This window comes from Hoplias malabaricus, chromosome 8 (assembly GCF_029633855.1).
Source record: "Hoplias malabaricus isolate fHopMal1 chromosome 8, fHopMal1.hap1, whole genome shotgun sequence".
Classification (NCBI taxonomy): domain Eukaryota; kingdom Metazoa; phylum Chordata; class Actinopteri; order Characiformes; family Erythrinidae; genus Hoplias; species Hoplias malabaricus.
Window position 1 is genome coordinate 5,313,586 of NC_089807.1, and position 20,459 is coordinate 5,334,044.

Below are 20,459 nucleotides of genomic sequence, written 5' to 3' on the forward strand. Positions count from 1 at the left end.
AACGTGGCGCAGTAATTCACACCCCTGATTTAATTTGTTTCCTGGCACGGTGGATAATGAAAACACAGAAGAGGCAATCTGTACACATGAACCCCGCTTAAAGAAGTCGTGTGCCACTGCGCCGACTCAACCTGGTCTAATTACAACACGAATGTACAACCTGAAGATCAGCGCTTTTCATAATGCCTTTTCATCAGTTCCATTATTGTGATCTTACTATTAGAGCATGCATTAGCAAGTCACATGCTCACTTTCAAAGAGCCATCAACAACCTGCAAAAACCAGACACTCCAGAACACTCTCTGACGTCTTATCTGAAATCAAAAAGCACTGTTCCCAATGTTTTCGTTCATGTTTAACTAAAATGCCACTAGCCAGACATTGTTCAGTGTGTACACAATATAACAGGGCATTCATAAAATGTTTATTAAGAATAAAAAGGCATTAAATAAGTTCTCAGTATAGGTATGAGGTAAAACATAACATATTTTTTACATTTTCATTTTTCTATGTAATCACCCTTAACTTCTATACAACTGTAAAATCTAGGGATTACCATGTTTTGGGTATCTCTAATTATTTGCCACTGTAACAGTTTCTACTCTTCTGAGAAAGCTTTAGACTATATTTAGGCATTTAGCAATGAAAAGATCACCTGGACAACGTATCATTTATTGGATCATTCCTCTCTCAGTAAGCTACCCAGGTGTTTGTTCAGTCTGTTGTCATCCCAAGACTCAACTACAGCTTCTTTCCTTGTGGGCCCCTTCAGAACATTTAAGGCAGTATGACTGGTCCTCAATCTTCCAAAGTTCACCCATGCTACTCCAATGCTGTGTTCCCTTTCTAGCAGCTTACAACAGGTTAAAATTTCTGATGCTCATCTACAAAGCCAAACTGGAGTAGCCCTTCCTACAAGATAGCAAAGGTCTAAACCAAAACCTTCTAAGGCAGACTGAGGACTCTCTTTGTATCAGTGACGATTGCTCTAAGACTGCAAGGGAAGCTCAGCTTCCCCTAAAATGTAAAATAATAAGTGATCAAATACATACTGTTCTGTGTACATGTCATTGAATAAATATGCACTACAACGCACTCAACTTTTGTTCTGAATCAGTTTATTATCACTGGCAAAAACGTGGCTTTCCTCTCAATCATTCCCGCAGCTTCACAGTGTTTTAAACAGTGTCCACAGAGTTCAATAGCGAAGCAGTGAAGTGCAGTGAAACGAGACAAGTCATTGGATAAATGCTGGGCTTTGTCCCGCCCATTGGACGCTCAGCGTCTCTGGGGGTCTATGGGGCAGTGGGCTGGCCTCGCTTGGGACGGACGCTCAGCTTCTGCATGATGATTGGATGATCTGTCTGAGGCTGAATCCCTTTTTGATTGACAGTGAAATGAACGAATCAGCGATCCTTTGGTGTAAAGATCCGTGGGAGCACAGGCGGACACACTTCACATGGGCCAAGGCCGTTTAAGCAGCCTAGCTCTGCTGGCCATTGAGAGGACACTACTCAAGTCCCTGGAAAAGACGCCTTGTTGGTACAACAGGGTCACAGATCATTTTCTTAAAAAGGAACGGAGGGTAGAATTTACGTATAAATAAACCAACACATTTTATGATGTAGGCTGAAATTGAGCTTCCCCTCCTTGAAAGACCAGCATCCGCCACTGCTAGGTATCCTATTTACATGACCACTGATCCTGCAATTATTGGAATGTCTATGTACACAGTGTTAGAGATCTTTGCGAAAAGGCTCTGTAAACTGCAGCAAACAACGTCTAATATAAGTTAATGTACGTGACAAAAAAAAAAAAGACATCCAAATTTTTGTAGAATGACCAAAAAGCTTCATTTGTACCAGCAGTTGAGCACAGGTAACCAGGAAAATACCTTTTTACATCTGAATCATCCTATAAATACCGTACATGTCGGAATAAACCCTGGGCCTTGACGGTGTTTACTGAAGTAAATGTTCTCGTTGAGATATCCTGGTTTTATCTGACCGCTCTTTCCTGTTTCCTTGTCTTTACTGTGCTGCAGTTCTGGTAAAATAAAGTGACATCCTTGGGACAGCTTGTGGAAATCTACTACTGCCTACTGCTTCAGAAATAGAGGCCACTGAGTATTATGCAATGAACTTTAAAGGATTTTGAGAGAGTACAACTAGGGCTTATGTCGAGAAAGACTATGTGAAGTATTCTGACATCATACTATCTCCTAATTTAAGCCAATCTGATGTTAAGTTTGTGGACCCTCAGCATTTATTCTTTGCAGCAGTAAAAATCATCTTCTACTTTTCTGGTAAGGCTGGAAATTTGTGAACAAATGTAATGATTACTTAATTGAATTCAGCCTCAAAAGCATCAGTAAGTGCAGGTATTAATGATGAATGATTAGTTCTTGATCACAGACACAACCCCAGCTCAACCTTCACTTTAGAATTTCTGTTCCACTGCTCTACAAACCAATGTTAAGGGGCTCTGTGTCCTTGTAGCCCTCACTTGGCATTGTTCATATTGAGTTAAGGCTCAGGTGCAGCTGCTCCAGAGAATCCTGTGTTGTTCACGTCAATGAAGCTGAGTATAATCAACCAACCAAGATGTGTTCTGAAATAATTAGTCATTCAGCAGCCTCCAGTGTTTATATTTACATGCACAACTTTAGCTGACACAAATTAGCATTTTGCTGTGCTATGGGTCATAGCTGTTTTGTGTAAACTCACCTCTGACCTGCTGTTTTAACTCTTATCAATTGTGGCCTTTAGCGGCGCTCGCCTATCTTTATTTCTTTGTATAATTGGAGGCGCTGGAGCCTTTTACTTCTCGCTGCGACACTCACAACATAAACGTTTTCAAATGCCATCTGTCTAGATCAGAAAAATAAAGAAAAATGTTGTCTTGCATTGTTTTGTTCTTTTGTTTCTTAACTATAGATCACATTCCTCCTCACACTTTTATTGTGCCAGGTTTTCCTACTTTACTTTGATCACTGCAGTGTTTTTATATTAATATTACGTTTCTCATGTATACTTTGCCTTCAGGGGGATTTGACTGTGCTCATCATTAATGATCTGGATTTCTAGAGACACCATTAATAACTGTCTCAGCAACTGCTGCTCATTATTCCAACTGCACTTAATAAATCTCTGTAGCTGTTTATATGTGAAGGCACGGTTAGACATATATCTAGAGCCCTAACTGTTGTGGACAGCATTCAAATGAATGGGTAGTCTCTTTTGTGTGAATATTGCCCCAATCTTTGTTTGAGAAAGCAATGAATTGACTATGAATAAATGTGCACCATGGGCATCTACAAGAAATCCAATGGGTCAACAACAAGCCAGTGCATATGTCTTAACTGAAAACACAATCTTATTTCTTAACATCTCTACCCTCCACAAAACAATAAAAAATAATAGATAATACATAATTATTTCACAGTCACTGAGGTCCCATCCACTGGTGGTGTTGTTTTACTAAATCCAAACAAACATGTGTTACGTCCCTGAGAAGGAATTTCAGAAACAGTGCTGTAAATTGTTGTGAGAAAACATTACAAAGGAGACAGTCTGGCTGCTTTAGGGTCAAGGTTATGGGGCAATGGTTACAGATATGGTAGAACTACATCTCCTACATGCTGTACAAATCCTGGGAAGGGTCTAATAAGTCAAATATGTAGGAGTTCACAGGGTGCATTCCACTTTTTAATAACTTGGTAAAATGATTTAACTTATGATTCCTTTGCTATAAAAGAACCTGCAGTGCAGAGTTTCCTTTCAAATCTATCTACTTTGAGGTACAAGTGTCTTTGGACCAGGCCTGGTCAAAGTAGCAGCTGTTAGGATCGCTTTGAGAAAGATGTTCTTACTGAAATTTAGCGAGAACATTTGTGAATGTCAAGGGCATCCCGTATGTCCCTGAGTGGTCTGGAGCGCTTGTGTAAGTGTTCCAGGCCTTTTTTTTTTTTGCATTTTGAAGTGGATGAAGATATTTAAAAAAAAAAAAAAAAAAAAACTCATGGTGTGGACAAATGTCTTGGACAGTGGAGAAAAAAACAAAACAAAACAATATCTGGACATAGGCACAAAGGGCCTCAGTTGATGTTATTTTCAAGCTTAAAGGAATGTGAATTTCACTGTTCTTCATAAACGTCATACGTCACTATGTTGTTAACTTATTTTGGTTCAATTTTTAATTTGTCAATACAAACTCTATGCAAACCAGGACTATAATATATGTATCTTTTTTTTTTTGGTCTGGACCTAGGAAGCTGAACTACAAGTCATCTACATCCTCAGTGTCACTCTCTAAAGCTTTTAAGACACTTTTATTTAAATTTTCTGCTTTCTTTACTGTTACGGGGGGAGAATATGCTCAAGAACAGTAACACCATTTGTAATTCGTATCTCTGCACATCTACACTAGAAGCACCAATATATGCAGGACTTTTCCCTGGCCAGGACTGATGTAATAGCATGCTCTTTTTCTGTGGAATACACAAGGCTGAAGCTAACCAAAAATGACGAGCCATTCTTGCGAAATGCCAAAGGTTGCTGTCAATCAGAATCAGCCTCACATCAGGATTCAGCCATGCCGAACCTTTGTTTCTCAACTCCATGACAAATACGCAGCCAGTCTCTGCCGTACACAAGTACAGAGGAACGAGACCTGGTTCTGAGGCCTCCAGGTCCACAGTGTCAGTTCAGAGCAAAGATGTCTCTGGGCAGTCTGGTAGGGAGAGTCTGGCTTAGCTGCCCGAGTTGGATACTCAAGGTTTGAGTGTGTCTCAGAAATCATCTGTCAACCAGTCAAAAGAAAAAAAAAAAAAGAAAAAAACAGTTGAAGACATTTGAACTGAAATAGACAGAGACAGGTGTCCATGGGCGATTGATCTGATTACAGTATCCAGAAGAAAAGTGGACAAGGTCCTATGACCACGTATCAGTGGACATTAATGAGGACAAGTCTCAGACACATGCCCACAGGCATGTTATACAATTACAGCATCCAGTAGCTAACTGGACATGACCATACCCCCTCCATATTTGTAGAGACTGTAAGATTCAGACAGATGACCGCTGGCATTTGATATGATTACAGCTGGAGATGACTGGATATGTCCCTTTGCTCTCCAGATGTGGGCAAATCTTTGAATAGCATCCACTGATGTTTGCTACAGCCGAGAAACAACAGGAGAAGAACATGTTCTCCACACATACATGTTCTTAATCTTAATGGACGTAATAGACTGCACAGTCTAGATAGTCATTTCAAGACATTAAATACTTATATCTCAGGTACGAACCCCACAGAGACCTAATTGTTGGTGAGCTTGAAAGAGCTTGAGTGGCACCGTCTCTGTGCTATGTCTGAATCCCAGTGCCCAAATACTGTGACAGGGACACCGTACTGAACAAATGATGCTGTCCTTCATATGATAAATTAAACTGAGGCCCTGACTTGATAAGATCTCTGGACATTTCTTGTGTCCAGCTACATCTGACACTCGTCATTTATTTATTTATTTATTTTAATATTTATGTTTTTTTAAGAGTTTAACCTGAAGGTCAGAAGGTCAGTTACATTAATAAATTAAGACTTACATAAACAAATCTGCATTTTCATACTTTTAAACTCGCACTATGATCGTATTGTTATTGACTGGACCATCGGGTATGATATACTTTGTGTTCAGCTCAATTTATACAATTCAATAAACAAAATAGACCGGACATTTAATGACAAATAATGGCCTATAGCCAGCTAGGATGGAGGCTGTGGAATTGTGTAGGAGCAACAAAAACATAACAAATCAATGAAGAGGAGCACCACAGATATTCATAACACGTGTATATTACAACTGGTTATGATTCATAGCTATTGTACAATCACAAAATGAGCTCCAGTGGCACCAAGTCCATTTAGTCTTCCCACAAATTGATTACATCTAATTAAGAATCACAGAAACAGAAACAGTGCTGTAAACTGTTATCAGAGAATACTACACAAGAAACAATCCTGTCGCTTCTGACCTTCTTTGGGATTTTGGATAGATTTACATATAGGGTTAGGGATATGGATAAGGCTAGGTTTGAGGTTTAGGGTTAGGTTTGGGTTTAGGCTTAGGAATATAAGGTTATAATTTAAATTGTGGCAGGTTTATGGTTAAAATGAGGAGATTAGGGACAGGTTTAAAACTCTTATGTAGTAAATTGGTGCCATACTTTATAATAAGTGTACAACCATACAATGAAATTTGACATCCCAGCCACACCTAAACAGTCCTGGTCCTGGTGGGCTACTGCTCTGCATATTGTAGATTTCACCTCACTCTACTCACTTCAGTTTGGAAGGGGTTGCTAATTAGCTCATTATTTGCATCCCATCAGGTGTGCTGGGATCTCAAAAAAGTGCAGGGCAGAGGCCCACCAGGACCAGGATTGTACACGATAATTAATTTTTGTTGCAGTTATGAACGTTTTATTACTAGGTCATAAATTTGTGTTTTTTGTTAATGTTGTGGTGTTTGAACAATGCCATTTGTTTTTTGTCATACACAGAGCCATATGCTCCATTCAAACTCAACCTGTTTAACATTCTGGGTCAGAAGGCATCTTATTAGCACTCCAGATCCGACGTATTTGATATTTGTGTTTGCTCTTGGTAAACCTGTTACACGAATCTACAAACAGAGCCAATATATCAGCGGACGCTAATGTTCACAAATCAGGCTAAAAGCTGTAAGTGGTTGTCTCACGCATTGCTTAATGAGCATGTGTAAGTGCCGCATTTGGATGAGGATTTTACAGCATGGGGATGCTAAACATCTCCAAATGCCATTGATTAACTCATCATCATCATCATCATCATCATCATCATCATCACAAACATTAAAGCAGATCCTAAGTAAGATTACTCAAGTCCCATGTTTTTTGTTGTAAGAGATCACTGCTTTTTATATATGGGGCATATCATAAGCAATTTATTTTTATTGCATGTGCAGATTGCATGTGTATCTGGAGCCTATAAACCCTCACTCTGTTAAACAAGGCCACCCAGTCTGTTTTCATGGGCTGCCAAAATCAAAAGCATGACTTTGTGCTGTATTGTGTGTCAAGTGTCACTTTAGAATTGTCCAGCCTCTCTTCTGAGATTCTCCAATCACAGCGCAGAACCCACAATAAAACATAAACATGAGGTTATATGAAACAAAACAGAGATGTGCTGAGAAATAGGAGCTCTGAGTAAAAAGAAAAAAAACAAGAATGTAGAAGAAAAACACCAGAGCGAGAATAACTAAAAAACAGAGCTTCTGCTCCTTGCTCCTCACTGCTGTGCGCTAGGGTTGGGGTAAACAAGGCTCATTATCATTTAAAGGAACATGCGCTGAAACTGGCCGGTCTGAAGGAAGTTGCTGTGGGGTTTTATCCTTGTGCTATTTTGATCGAACTCTATCAGAGATGTTAAATTACGACCCACAATTCTGTTCCCTTGTGGATTGGTAGTCCATATTTCAAAGTTATACTACCTATTAGATGATGTGTTGACTGAGCAGGGGGCTTTTGTGGTATTTGATCCTTGTGGTGTTTTGACCAAAGTCTGTCACAGATGTTTTGCTAAAAACAGAACTGTGTTTATCTGTGGAAATGGTGTAGAATATTTTAATATTAACACAAAAAACAAATGTGTTATAAATGCATGTATACTGAGATTCCAATATAGAAAAATGACATGCTGGTTCCAAAGAACTGAGAACTTAGATGTATTCAGAACCATAAATGATTCCATAAAAACTGAGAAAGCCAGTAAGCCAAAAATATTGGCAATGAAGCAATAAAAAAATTAATTTCCATATGCCTTGAAGTGGTGATACAGTGTATTATTTATCATTTAATAACTTGGAAAAAATATTGAGTAACACTATTCTCAGGCCATCCATTTCGAGACTTCATAAAAAATACATGCATAAGCATTGAATAACATTAATATATTAATAACATATTAATAACATTTTAATAAAACAGTACTGGAGTATTTACGGACAGCTATCATATTTAAATGAGTCCTTTCTAAAAAAAATAAAATAAAATAAATAAGTAAAAGCAGTTATCAAATATTGAATAAGATATCTGATATCTAATCTACAGCCCACATAATTATTTAATATTAAAACACTGATTATTGTTATGATGAATGGTCAGTGATTCTAGCATTTTAAACATTAGCTTTAGTTTCTTCTTTCCTGGCCTTGCGCATTACATCAGAACTGCCAGGCAGACTGGGAGCTCAGCACAAACTTGTCACTGGAAGCAACAGGAGACCTGTGTTCTTTTTTGGGTTTTCTTTGAGTACGATCGCTGAGGTGCTCTGGAGCTCCTGTGGCTCAGGGATTACGTTTGAAAAGAAACCTCTGGGGGTGGACAGAAGACAGTGGCCTTGAGCCTGGATGGATGACTGACAGATGGTAGGACATCAGGGAGCTGGACAGGCTCGGAGAGGATTATTAAAGCAGCACCTCCTGATGTGTTTGGACATGTGGGAGAGCAGAGGTTAGATAGAGCTCAGTTCTCTGCGTGGGGTAGAAGCTGTTGTGTTGGTGGAGCTGTGGGTTGGTGAAGTCTCCAATGTGGTAAACATAGACTTGCTGGTCGTGAGATAGAAATGTGCAAAACTTACACAACACTGTGTTTCTATAAGGTTCTAAGCTTGGATGTATGCTTGTCTCAATGCAGCAGATACTATTCATAACAAGAAGCTGCAGGGACACATAAAATCTTGTTTTTTTGGGGGTGTTACATATCTGAGCCAATGCAATGCCTCAGGAAGCCAAAGCTAAATATAGAGGCAATGATGCATATCAACATCAACAAGCCTGTCATCGATTTTGCTTAAGTTACCTGAAAACACCACTGCAGCATGTACAACCCCAATTCCAATGAAGTTGGGATGTTGTGTAAAACATACATAAAAACAGAATATGATGATTTCCAAATCCTTTTTAACCTATATTCAATTGAACACACTAAAAAGACAATATATTTAATGTTCAAATGGATAAACTTTATTGTTTTTTTTTTTTTTTTTTGCAAATATTCACTCATTTTGAATTTGAGGCCTGCAACATGTTCCAAAATTGTTGGGACAGGGTCAACAAAAGAATAGGAAATTTGAGGAATGCTCAAAAAACACTTGTTTGGAACATGGTGAACAGGTTAACTGGAAACGAGTGTCATGATTGGGTATAAAGGGAGCATCCCCGAAGGGCTCAGTTGTTCACAAGCAAGGACTGGGCGAGGTTCACCCCTTTGTGAACAACAAATCATCCAACAGTTTAAGAACAAAGTTTCTCAACATACAATTGCAAGGAATTTAGGGATTTCGTCATCTACAGTCCACAATATCATCAAAAGATTCAGAGAATCTGGAGAAATCTCTGCAAGTAAGTGGTAAGGCCAAAAACTAACATTGAATACCCGTGACCTTTGATCCCTCAGACAGGACTGCATTAAAAACAGACACCATTCTGTAACGGATATTACCACATGGGCTCAGGAACACTTCAGAAAACCATTGTCAGTGGAAAAAAGTGCATTGCTGCATCTACAAGTGCGAGTTAAGACTCTATTATGCAAAGCAAAAGCCATATATTAAAAAAAAAAAAAAAAAAAAAAAGAAGGATGCTGGCATTTCTGGGTCCAAAGCCATCTTAGATGGATTGACGCAAAGTGGGAAAGTGTCCTGTGGCCTGACAAGTCATTTCAATTTATTTTTGGAAATTATGGATGTTGTGTCCTCAGGGCCAAAGAGGAAAAGGACTGTCTGAATTGTTATCAGCACAAAGTTCAAAAGCCAGCATCTCTGATGGTATGGGGGTGTTTTAGTGTCCATGGCATGTGAAACTTGTACATCTGTGAAGGCATGTTTAATGCTGAAAGTTATATACAGGTTTTGGAGCAACATATGTTGCCATCTAAGCAACGTCTTTTTCAGAGAATTTCCTGCTTATTTCAGTAAGACAATGCCAAGCCACATTCTGCACATGTTACAACAGTGTGTCTTCGTACTAAAAGAGTGTGGGTACTAGACCTGTCTCCCATTGAAAATGTGTGGCGCATTATGAAGCACAAAATACGACAACAGATACCCCAGACCCCAGAAGTTGTACTTCAAGTAAGAATGGGAAAGATTTCCACCCACAAAGCTTCAACAATTAGTGTCCTCAGTTCCTAAATGCTTACTGAGTGTTTTTTAAAAAAAAAAGTGATGTAACACAGTGGTAAACATGCCTCTGTCCCAAATTTTTTGGAATGTGTTGCAGACCTCAAATTCAAAATGAGTAAATATTTGCAAAAAAACAACAATAAAGTTTATCCTTTTGAACATTAAATACATTGTCTTTGTAGTGTATTCAGTTGAATATAGGTTAAAAAAATGCTAATCATCATATTCTGTTTATATTTCTGTTTTACACAACATCCCAACTTCATTGGAATTGGGGTTGTAGGTATGTGTCCTCTGTACAGAGAATCATTTATAAGAAATAAAGGAGAGGAAGAAGAAAGAATCAGAAAAAGAAGTAGAAATATGCACACACCCACACAAGTGCTGCTGATTGATTGAAATGAAAGGACTAAATGGAAAACAATCTAAGTGTCTTGGTAAGACATGCTGAGCCACAAGAAATCGTGGGCAATCAAAGGCAACTGGATGGCTGAGATAATTCAGAACATTGAAAAATATGGAAAGAGATGAGAATGTTACTCTATTTCTGCTCCATAGATGGGTAACCCTGCTAATTTTGAGTATTTTTGCTGTTGATTTAAAGTAAGGGGAAACAAACAAAACAACTGGAGTTACAAATGTGTTTCTGTGGTAATTCAAACTGTGAATGAAAAATCAGCCATGTGCAAACAACAGTTGTTTTTATTTATTTTTTCTCATCAAACATAAGGTGCCACCTTAAATGACATGGAGCTTCTGGACATGAATAAATGAGAGAGCAGCAGTTGCCCAGTAACATTAATGTACCTTTTATGGAGAAATATTTGTTCATTAAGGTTTAACAAACATGGCCTTCCTGATTCCACCATTCTCCCTGAAGTCCATCGGGTTTTAACACTTAGAAAGGCAACACAGATCAAAATGCTTCTTTTATTGGGTTCCTTGGCAGAAGCATCTCTGAGGGTCTCGGAATCTTGGACATTCTGATCAGTGCTCAAAGGATGAAGACCTATAAGAAGACCTGGTTGTCTGGGACCACGTCTGAAGACAGAGCTTTGAAGTGAGTGAGATGTTCCCAGCAAGAGCAAAGAAAAAAAAAAAAAAACAACAACAAAGAAACAAATAATTTTGTTGATACAAACTGTACCAAGGCTGATGCATCGACTGCATATTAATGGCTGGCTGTCAATCACAGGCCAAAGTACATATATCAAAAAATATATATCAGAGTTGCGAAGCATAAATCTTGCTTGGCTTGATTTCTGCAAATCAGATACATCTTGGCTTGGTGACATGCAACTGAACTGGTGCCAAGTGGAGGCTAAATTAAGCTGCTGCTGCATGGAAATTTCATGACAGCTTTCACTTGGTGTTCACACAAGAAAAAATGCATCTCTTTGTATTCCTAAGGACAATGGAAGAGCTTATTTTCAGGGAGAAAGACAAGATCTTTTTTAAGGTCTGATTCTCAATGATAACTACCAGCCAGCAACTGATAATTCCCTCCTCGTCAGGAACAAATTATTCATCAATGAGCTCGGGAATGTGGTGTAAATCTCTGTGTTGTTATTTTTGGATTATCACTGATATCTCTGTCTCTACACCCTTCTATAACAACTTCATTGTGATCAGATTTACTGTGAGTACAGAGCTTACACAGATTCAGATTCAGGTAAAGTTTGAAACATATTTCTGCCCTGCATCACAAATATATTCATAACAACATACATTGAGAGACTAGGCAAGAGTAGTTTTGACAAACTGCCATTAGCCATATATCCATTGTCACATAGGTGTTTCTGGCATTTCAAAAACAGGAAAGACGAAAATACATACCCTTGCTAGTGGAAAGTCTGAAGAAGCTTTGGTGCTTCATATCAATGTCTTTGTTGTTTTTTATTTTATTTACAGAAATACTTATGCATCAAACACAGCCCCAGAAACACACACAAACTGAACGTGTTTGTTTCAAATTTAGTTCAAGACCTGGAATGTGAAATTTGGTTGAACTAACAACAGACAGTGTAGTAGCTCCACCTTAAGTTTTCTCTGTGAATCTGTCTGAACAAACAGTTCCTACGTGTACATGCATGTTTCAAAATTAGGAGTCAGCCAGCCAGTCAGTCAGTCAGTCTGTCAGTCAGCCAGTCAGTCACACAGTCACTCAGTCAGCCAGTCAGCCAGTCAGTCACTCAGTCACTCAGTCAGTCACTCAGTTAATCAGTCAGCCAGTCAGTCAGTCAGCCAGTCAGCCAGTCAGCCAGTCAGCCAGCCAATCAGTCACTCACTCAGTCAGTCAGCCAGTCAGTCACTCAGTCACTCAGTCAGTCAATCAGTCAGTCAGCGAAAAAGCCTCCTCTAGGCCGGCTCAGTAGGTGGTCCGGCAAATATCACATTCGACATGCAGGCAAATTGTAATCATCATGGGTTAGTGGTAACAGGTATTGGATTTGGCTAAAATACAAATACATGTTTACTTCATTAGTAATTCATAATAATTATCTAAATTTACATGGAATATAATTGTTTGTTAATAGATAGTTTACTATTAAAATAAAAGTAAAGAAAAATAATAAAAATATATATTCTACCTTTATTCTTCCTTATGTTATAAAATGCCCATTATGCTAACACATAGTGCCCTGAATGTATCACAGCTTCAGAACAAAACCTCTTTTAAATATGGCCACCCTACTGTGAGAGACCCATTCCGTGGAGTGAAATTGCTTTTATGCTACAAAACAATGTGTAGCACTTTATAGAGTCACTTTCATAAACATAATTTGCCACATTCTGGAGGCAAAAATGACTGATTGCTCTTTGGATGAAGTCCTGCTGAACCTTTGTGGAAAATGCTCACACGGTCACACAGTCGCTACTGGGAATCTGCATACGAGTTGCATTTACTTCATTAGCGTGTGTGTTGACATGATCCATACCTCAATGTAAACGGCCCTATCTGAAACCATTACCCGGGGCTAGCATAAATACTTCAGCAGTGCGAACAAGGCGGCCCTGGCAGATGAATTGCAGCAATCAATATGGATTTCCTGTTCCGCTTGTGTTATTCTTTTCTGCGCGGGCGAATGTAAATTGGCTTTGGCGACGGCAATCCATTAGGGCCCACGGCTGTGGCACTGCTACATTCTGCCCTCTGCTCTGTCACTGTGGAAGACTGTAGGCAACACACAAGGCTGCTGGACATTCAAATCAAAATGCGGAACCATGTGCAAAACAGTTGAAGGGTAGTGTGGGGAACAGACGCCACAGCCAGTAATGCTCGGCCACATTTGGGCTCATTATAATATTATTACATAGCTTATTACTTACTTATAAATAGTATTAAATTAGTAATATATTAATCAGGAACACAGATCAGTTTCCCAGACACAGGTTATGCTGAAAGCAATGGTAATACTGTATTACCACAGGATTAAAATAGGACTCAAAGTTTTGGCCAGAATTTTGTGAATGCAATCCAATTACAGTGACAATACATAATGCAATGAAAATGTGAGAAGGAAAGTCAGGGCCACCAGGAGGATGACACATCTCAGACTTTTCAACTTGAGATTACGCATGACACTGAATCATCAATGCACCTTTTAATTCTGAAGCCAATTACCATGGCTTTGCACTTCTCAATGTTGGGAATTTAAACGGCTTGTCATTTAATTGGCAATGTCCTTGTTGGCTGCTATGCTATGACTTCAAAATTTGTACTGACAAGGTTAAGCACAGTCACAGAGCAACAGTAAGAATACAGAAGGGCCACAATGTAATTCTGTGGAAGTTAATTCCATGGAAACTGTGATCATTTACTTAGGGATAGAAACATACTTGGTTATTGTGTCTATACATATATTTCCACCTTGCAATTTTTTATACTGTTTCTGATTCTCTGTTTCAAGCTCTCTATCTCTCCCTCTCTGTCCTGCTTTCTCACACCCCCAACACCCACCTTTAGTTCGAGAAGTGCTTTTAAACAGAGAGCTTCTTGGTGTTTTGACGGACCCTGAGGAATTTTCTGCTGGAGAAAAGAACCCTGACGTTCTCTCCTGAAACGACAGGTTCCAGTCCCAGGAGAAACATCTTCTGCCCAGCACTGAAGCTGTGTGGACTATCTCATGCGCTGACCTTTTCCCAAGCATTCTCTGCTTGGACAGTAGTGTTGACAGAATGATAATTAAATAGACTTCTTCTATGCAAATGCTCCTGTTAGATACTTGATTAGAAATACTTAAATTAGCTACAGTACTGTGCCAAAGCCAAAGACCATCCTCCATTTCTATCAAAGATTGCAGCTAAAGTTTACAAGAATCCTTACAAGAATTTGTGTACAATAAAAAAGCAGCATCTCAGATATTTGTAAAAAAGTTTATGTTAGGATTTGTTATGTTTTTTAGATGTTTTCGAAAAACCCGTCCTGTCCTCTCCCTGTGGTGATGTTTAGCTAAATTAACCCAAACTGTCTGTTCAAAACCCAAAGGCCAATGACAGAAACAGTGCTGTTACTGCTGTGGGAATCATTACACAAAAAAATAATTTCCAATTCTTACCATTAGAACTTTAGGGTTAGGATTACGGTTAGTGTTAGAGTTAAGGCTACTTTATGCTTCTCAACTGAACCTATGCAGCAAACTATGTGTAGGTCCTGAGGTGTATGCTTGTGATGCAGAAGCATAAATCATCTTTTAACCTTAGGTTTAGGGTTAGGTTTAGGTTAGGGTTAAGGCTAATTCTTCACAGTGGGTACACATCAGACATTAGTGTGTACATTCTTTCAAAGTAAACTCTATTTCACACTTATTTTACAGATCCTGAGAACAGACTTTTAGTCAAATATACAAATTCACATTGAGACCAGGCTGGACGTCTTCACAGCAATGTTCCAACATCTAGTGTAAAGCCTTCCCAGTGCAGTTTGAATTTGTTATGGAAAACAAGGAGGGAAGTACTGCCTACAAATACCCCTCATTTCACAACAACTGCTGGGTGCGAAGTTGTCCACAAATGTTTGGACCTATGGAGTGTGTATAACAGAAAGACACAGGGCAGAAAACCAAGGCAGAACATCAGCTCAAACTTCACCTCAGTTTCCTTTGAAATATAGTTTCATTAACTTCCCTGACAGTTCAGTCAGGACCAAATATTCTGTACAATCTATTCTAACAGACCATGTCCTGGTTATTTCTAACTTCTCCATTTGAAGAGTGTCCTCGTCAATTTGTTTTTTTTTCAGGTGAGTAATGTCACTGGACAGTACCTCTTTTTTCAGACAAAATGAGAGGATAATCTCTTGCGAAGGCTTTGAAGTTGATGTCTGAGTGAGTGCACTGGAGGAGAGAGAGAAGAGTAAGAGAGAGAAATAGAGAGGAAGTGATGTCTGTCCTTTGAATTCATGGAATCGGAAAACAAGTGGTGTTCTTTTCTGGAGTGTCATTTGCAGATGTTTGCACAGTCTGCTGGATTGACCACTGGACTGACCGGTGAACTCCCAAAACTGACATCTGTAATCCACACTAAGCCTGGCTACTTGCGTTTCAGTATGAATAAGAAAAAGGGGAATGTCTGGCGGGCAGCAAACAAGGTTCTGGACACCTTTCGGCCACACCTGCTCCAGCTAATGAATCTCTTCAGAAGTCCTTCATTGGCCAGATTGACCAAACAGATCAAGGAGGGAAATCACGTTAGATGTGGGTTGAACATCCATACCTGACCTTGTTGATGTTCTTGGTAACAAATGCCACCAAAACCTGAAATATTCCAACTTCTAATGTAACACCTTCCAAGATGTTCCAAGATGTACAAGGTACACACTCATTTTGATGCCCTCCTATGTCCAAGGGGGACATTGATACCCTCCATTTCAGAAGGAATGTAGGATTACCACACAGCTTCAAACATTTGGCCATAGTAACAAAGTGACCGAATGTACTGAGGGCATTGACTTGATATCGATTACAGTTCCTCACTAAAAAACTGAGGGGACATGTCACTAACTCACAATCCCCATTCTTGAAATGTACATCCTCTGAGAACTGGCTTTTCCACATTCCTATTCCATGACCTCATGTCAACAGGGCAGCCTCTTCAGAGTGTAAACACTTTTTAAAAGCTTGTACATGAACACAACATCCAAACTGCTAAACTCTGACTGTCCACTTTTTTCGACGCCCTCAAGAATGCTTTTGAGTGTTTGAAAACCCCAAGGTCCTTCGGTGTTGAAAACACCATTTTATTTCTCTCTCTCTCTCTCTTCTGTGTTTACTTAGTTTTAGAGAAGAATTCAAAGTTGTAAGTGCAAGGACATGGTGTATATTCCAGGTCTAGGGTTCATAAGATGCAAAAAAGATTTTTAAGAATTAGTACAGATTTGTACAAAATAAAGAGCACTCCAAATAGTCCTTAAGTTTATATGTTTTTATTCATCAACATTTGTTGTTGTTGTATAATAACTAAGAATGTTCCCATCCCCTGGTGGCGCTGTTTCACTAAACACAGTCATACTCTCTGTAATGTACTCAAAGAAGTGCTACAGAAACAAGGTCCTGTAAACTTTAGTGATAGTGTTACACAAGTACAACACTGCTGTTTCTCAGCTTTTGAGGTTTTTTACAGTTGGGTTGAGGTTTACATTCAGAGCTAAGGTTAGGTTCAGGATTGGAATGAGGTTTGGGTTTAGAGTTGGGATTAAAGCTAGGTTTAGGTCTGGGTTTTGTGTTGGGATTAAAGAGATTTAAGGTTGTGGAAAGTGTTAATATAGTTTTAACAAGCGAAATGCTCTGACATTTCTATCTATTTACAGCTTAGTGCTAGATTTATGATTGAGTTTACAGTTACATTTAGAGGAATTTTGGAATTAAAGGCTGACTTTTTATGTTGAGCAGCCAGGCATTCATGACAAATATATTTAGTGCACATATTATTAGCCAAATATATAGCATTAGATGTTAGCATTAGCACAAAACAAGTTAAGGCTGATTTCTCAGAATGAGTATCTAGGAACTTAATACAGAACTCCATGAATATATTACTAGACACCAGTTATGTTACTTACACATTATACAAATTTTGGTTTGGTTTTCGGGTCAAATATTTACAAAATCATTTTGAGACAAGGCTACGAGAAGACTGGCTATGAATAGCAGATTTGGGACATGTCCAACAATCACTCTTTGCGTCACTGCTGGTTGATAGCACTTGGCCTCAATCAAACATGTTTCTTGTTCTATTTTGTTGACAAGGTGCCCCTGTGGAAAATTGCAACTTAACCAGTGGAGGGCTGTTAACACTCGCGAGTGTTCTCTTGTCAGGGTTGGAACCGTGGCATGTTTCCCACCTCTCAGTTCTAGAAGTCCAAGGTCAGTATATACGAGTAAACACAGGAAGAGTAAGATACATCTCTAACAGTGTAAATGCATAGCACTTTAGAGGAACATTTTATGGCTGGGTTGGAAATGTCCTTACTGCACTGCACTTAATTCAGCTTTTTCTAAGACCTGATGCATGCCCGCTTGTCCGAGTGCCAGGGAACATAATTTAAGAGTTGGCAAATCTGCAGAGAAATTGTAAGACAGACCCTTTGAACAGATTATAATATTTACCTTGAAGCTAAAGGATACAGAACCACATGAAAAGGAAATGTTCACCTATGAAAGTCCAACTTTGAGAGCATGAATACTATTTGGAATAAAGCCTAGAGGAGATCTGAGAGGTGTCCTTCAGCATATAGGCTTGAAAAAGGAATATAGAAAAGGTAGCTTTTGCAAATGCTGTACATCGAAATCTATATGGATTCAATCAGCTTTTTCAACAAGATGTGAAAGACATATGAGATAAACAGTGAATCTAGTCTGAAATGAAGACTCAACTCTTTTAAGTAAAGAAAGAAGAGATGCATTTAAAATGGGTATATAATATCATTGTGGACAGGCTGTCTCAAGGTGAGATTTTTTTTTTTCCTTAGAAATCTTTCCCAGAATGAATCTATAATCTCTACATATTTCTGTCTATCTATCTATCTATCTATCTATCTATCTATCTATCTATCTATCTATCTATCTATCTGTCTATCTATCTGTCTACAGATTATTTATATATTTATTTATTTATTTTTATTTAGTTTTTTTTTTTTTTTGTAATGTGTATTTTAACCCCCAATACTTCTTCTACAGTATAAACATATGTATTTTTAATTATTTCTTACTATTACATTTAAAAATTAATAATTATTTATTTTATATATAATAGAAAATAGAAAATTAATTATTTTAAAAATTCATGTTTTTTTTTTTTTGCTTTTTTTTATTAATTCATACAAAAAATGACATAATTATAATATTAATAAAAGGAATATAATAAAAAGGAAATAATTAATAAGTTGCATGTGTATAAGAATGTAAATCCAACATAAGTGTGGTTCACAGCTTAATATAATATATTACACTAAACTTTATTTAATCAATATGTAAAGGCTGAATTATAACGCTGCAAAAAGAGAAACATATAACCAAGTCATCCCTATATTCTGTTAGCTATACCACAGTTAAGGCACACACATTGGCACATAGTTGTCATGGTGCTAGCAGCTCAGGCTGGAAGAATTCCAGGCCTCAACAGTTTGCTGAGTCTCTGATGTCTCTGATGAATACAAATAACAATACAGTGAATCTGTGGTTATCCTATTGACAATGAGTTATTGTTCCGGCCGTTTACAGAAACAGTTTTATGGAGAAGCCGGGTTGTTTACAGACGCGGCTCGTGTCAGATTTCTGAGGAACTCATTGGGGTGTCAGAGCAACGTGTCAGAATTTCATAGATTATTCAGTGAAAAGAAATGAAGCTTTGATGAGACAGTGTGAATGCATGAGCTACTGAGAGAGCGTGGGGTTCATCCTCAAGGCGTCTCAGATTTGTTAAATTGTAAAGCTAATATGTTTTGACCTAGATGACAAACCAAAACAAAGAGCACTTTCTGTCTATCTTCTTAAATAATAAGGTACCATTCCTTGTATTTTTCTGACTGTACATGTGTGTTGTGACTGGCATTATTACATGTTATAACTGCCTTATAGATGATTATTATCTATTGATGTTTGTAATATCTAAAAATGTGTGCTTTCATAATATGTACTACTGTTACTGATCTGTAGCAATGAATATGTCACCAGTAAAGACACTGTTTTAACGTTTTAAGTGTAATTAAACAGTTAAAATAATTACTTATCCTATAAATAAATTTATGAATCTAATAATTTATCTATGTAATTTATCAGTACACATGAAAGAGGTGACTGAGCTGACCTGGGCTTATTGTTGGGTTTAGAAGCATTCATAACAAAGAACCCGACAAATACAGGTTTAAAAACTAGGGAATATTTATGTGTAAGAAATAAAGCCAACTGTGAATTGGACACTCACTTGGATCAGACAGAATGGAGTCTGTTTTGGGCAGGAACTGGTCACAGCGAATGCCTTGGAAGCCTTCTTTACACCTGCGAGGAAACACAACAACAGTGACACCTTAGTAACTGAGGAGGGGACAATATACAAAAGACTAAAGACAACTTTTTGGTGGGTCAGTACACTGTGAATACATAAGAACAATGAAAAAAAATAAAGTGATAAAAGAGGATGTTTACATAAGCAAACCAACAATCAACAAACAAACAAAAATAATAACCAAATAAAATCAAAACATTTCGGATGTACGTTAAACATAACTTACGTAATTAGTGAAATAAATCTCAGTATGTTTAATGTAACAGTAACATAAATAAATAAGTAGTGTTTGGTATCTGTGGTTTAAAGTTTCCAACAAATAAATAAAGTAGGCGCAGTTACATTAAAGTAAATACATAAATAAACAAGTAGCTGAGGCATTTTATTTAATATCTGTATGAATAATTAATTAAACATTAGGATCAGTGTTCAGCGTTTACATAAACAAAGTTCAGAACAGGCTTTAAAAAGTTTGCAATTAATAATCAAAAGTCATAATGTATATTTAATGGCAAAATAAATATAGATAGATAAATAAATAACAGGCTCAAAGGTTTTTTTTTTTTTTTTAAACTGTAAAGAATGTACACACGCACACACAAACATTAGAGTGTTTAAACTGATGCTGATCTATAAATGAACTGCTCTAAAGTGCTGTTGAACGGGAGAGTCATGGTGTGTCCACTCTAGCCTTGGCTTATTAAAGCAGAGACTGGTGTGACTGCTCTGTC

The 20,459-nt window shown here is 38.0% G+C and overlaps 1 protein-coding gene across 1 annotated transcript in view; it reads right to left on the minus strand.

Moving 5' to 3' along the window:
* The window catches only part of LOC136705530 (pro-neuregulin-3, membrane-bound isoform), a gene marked incomplete at its 5' end in the record, with an annotated part of 467,573 nt that overhangs the window by 47,181 nt on the left and 399,933 nt on the right, over window positions 1-20,459 (minus strand). The window contains 1 exon segment of the mRNA XM_066679152.1: window positions 19,648-19,721. Within this exon segment, the coding sequence (XP_066535249.1) occupies window positions 19,648-19,721 (74 nt within the window).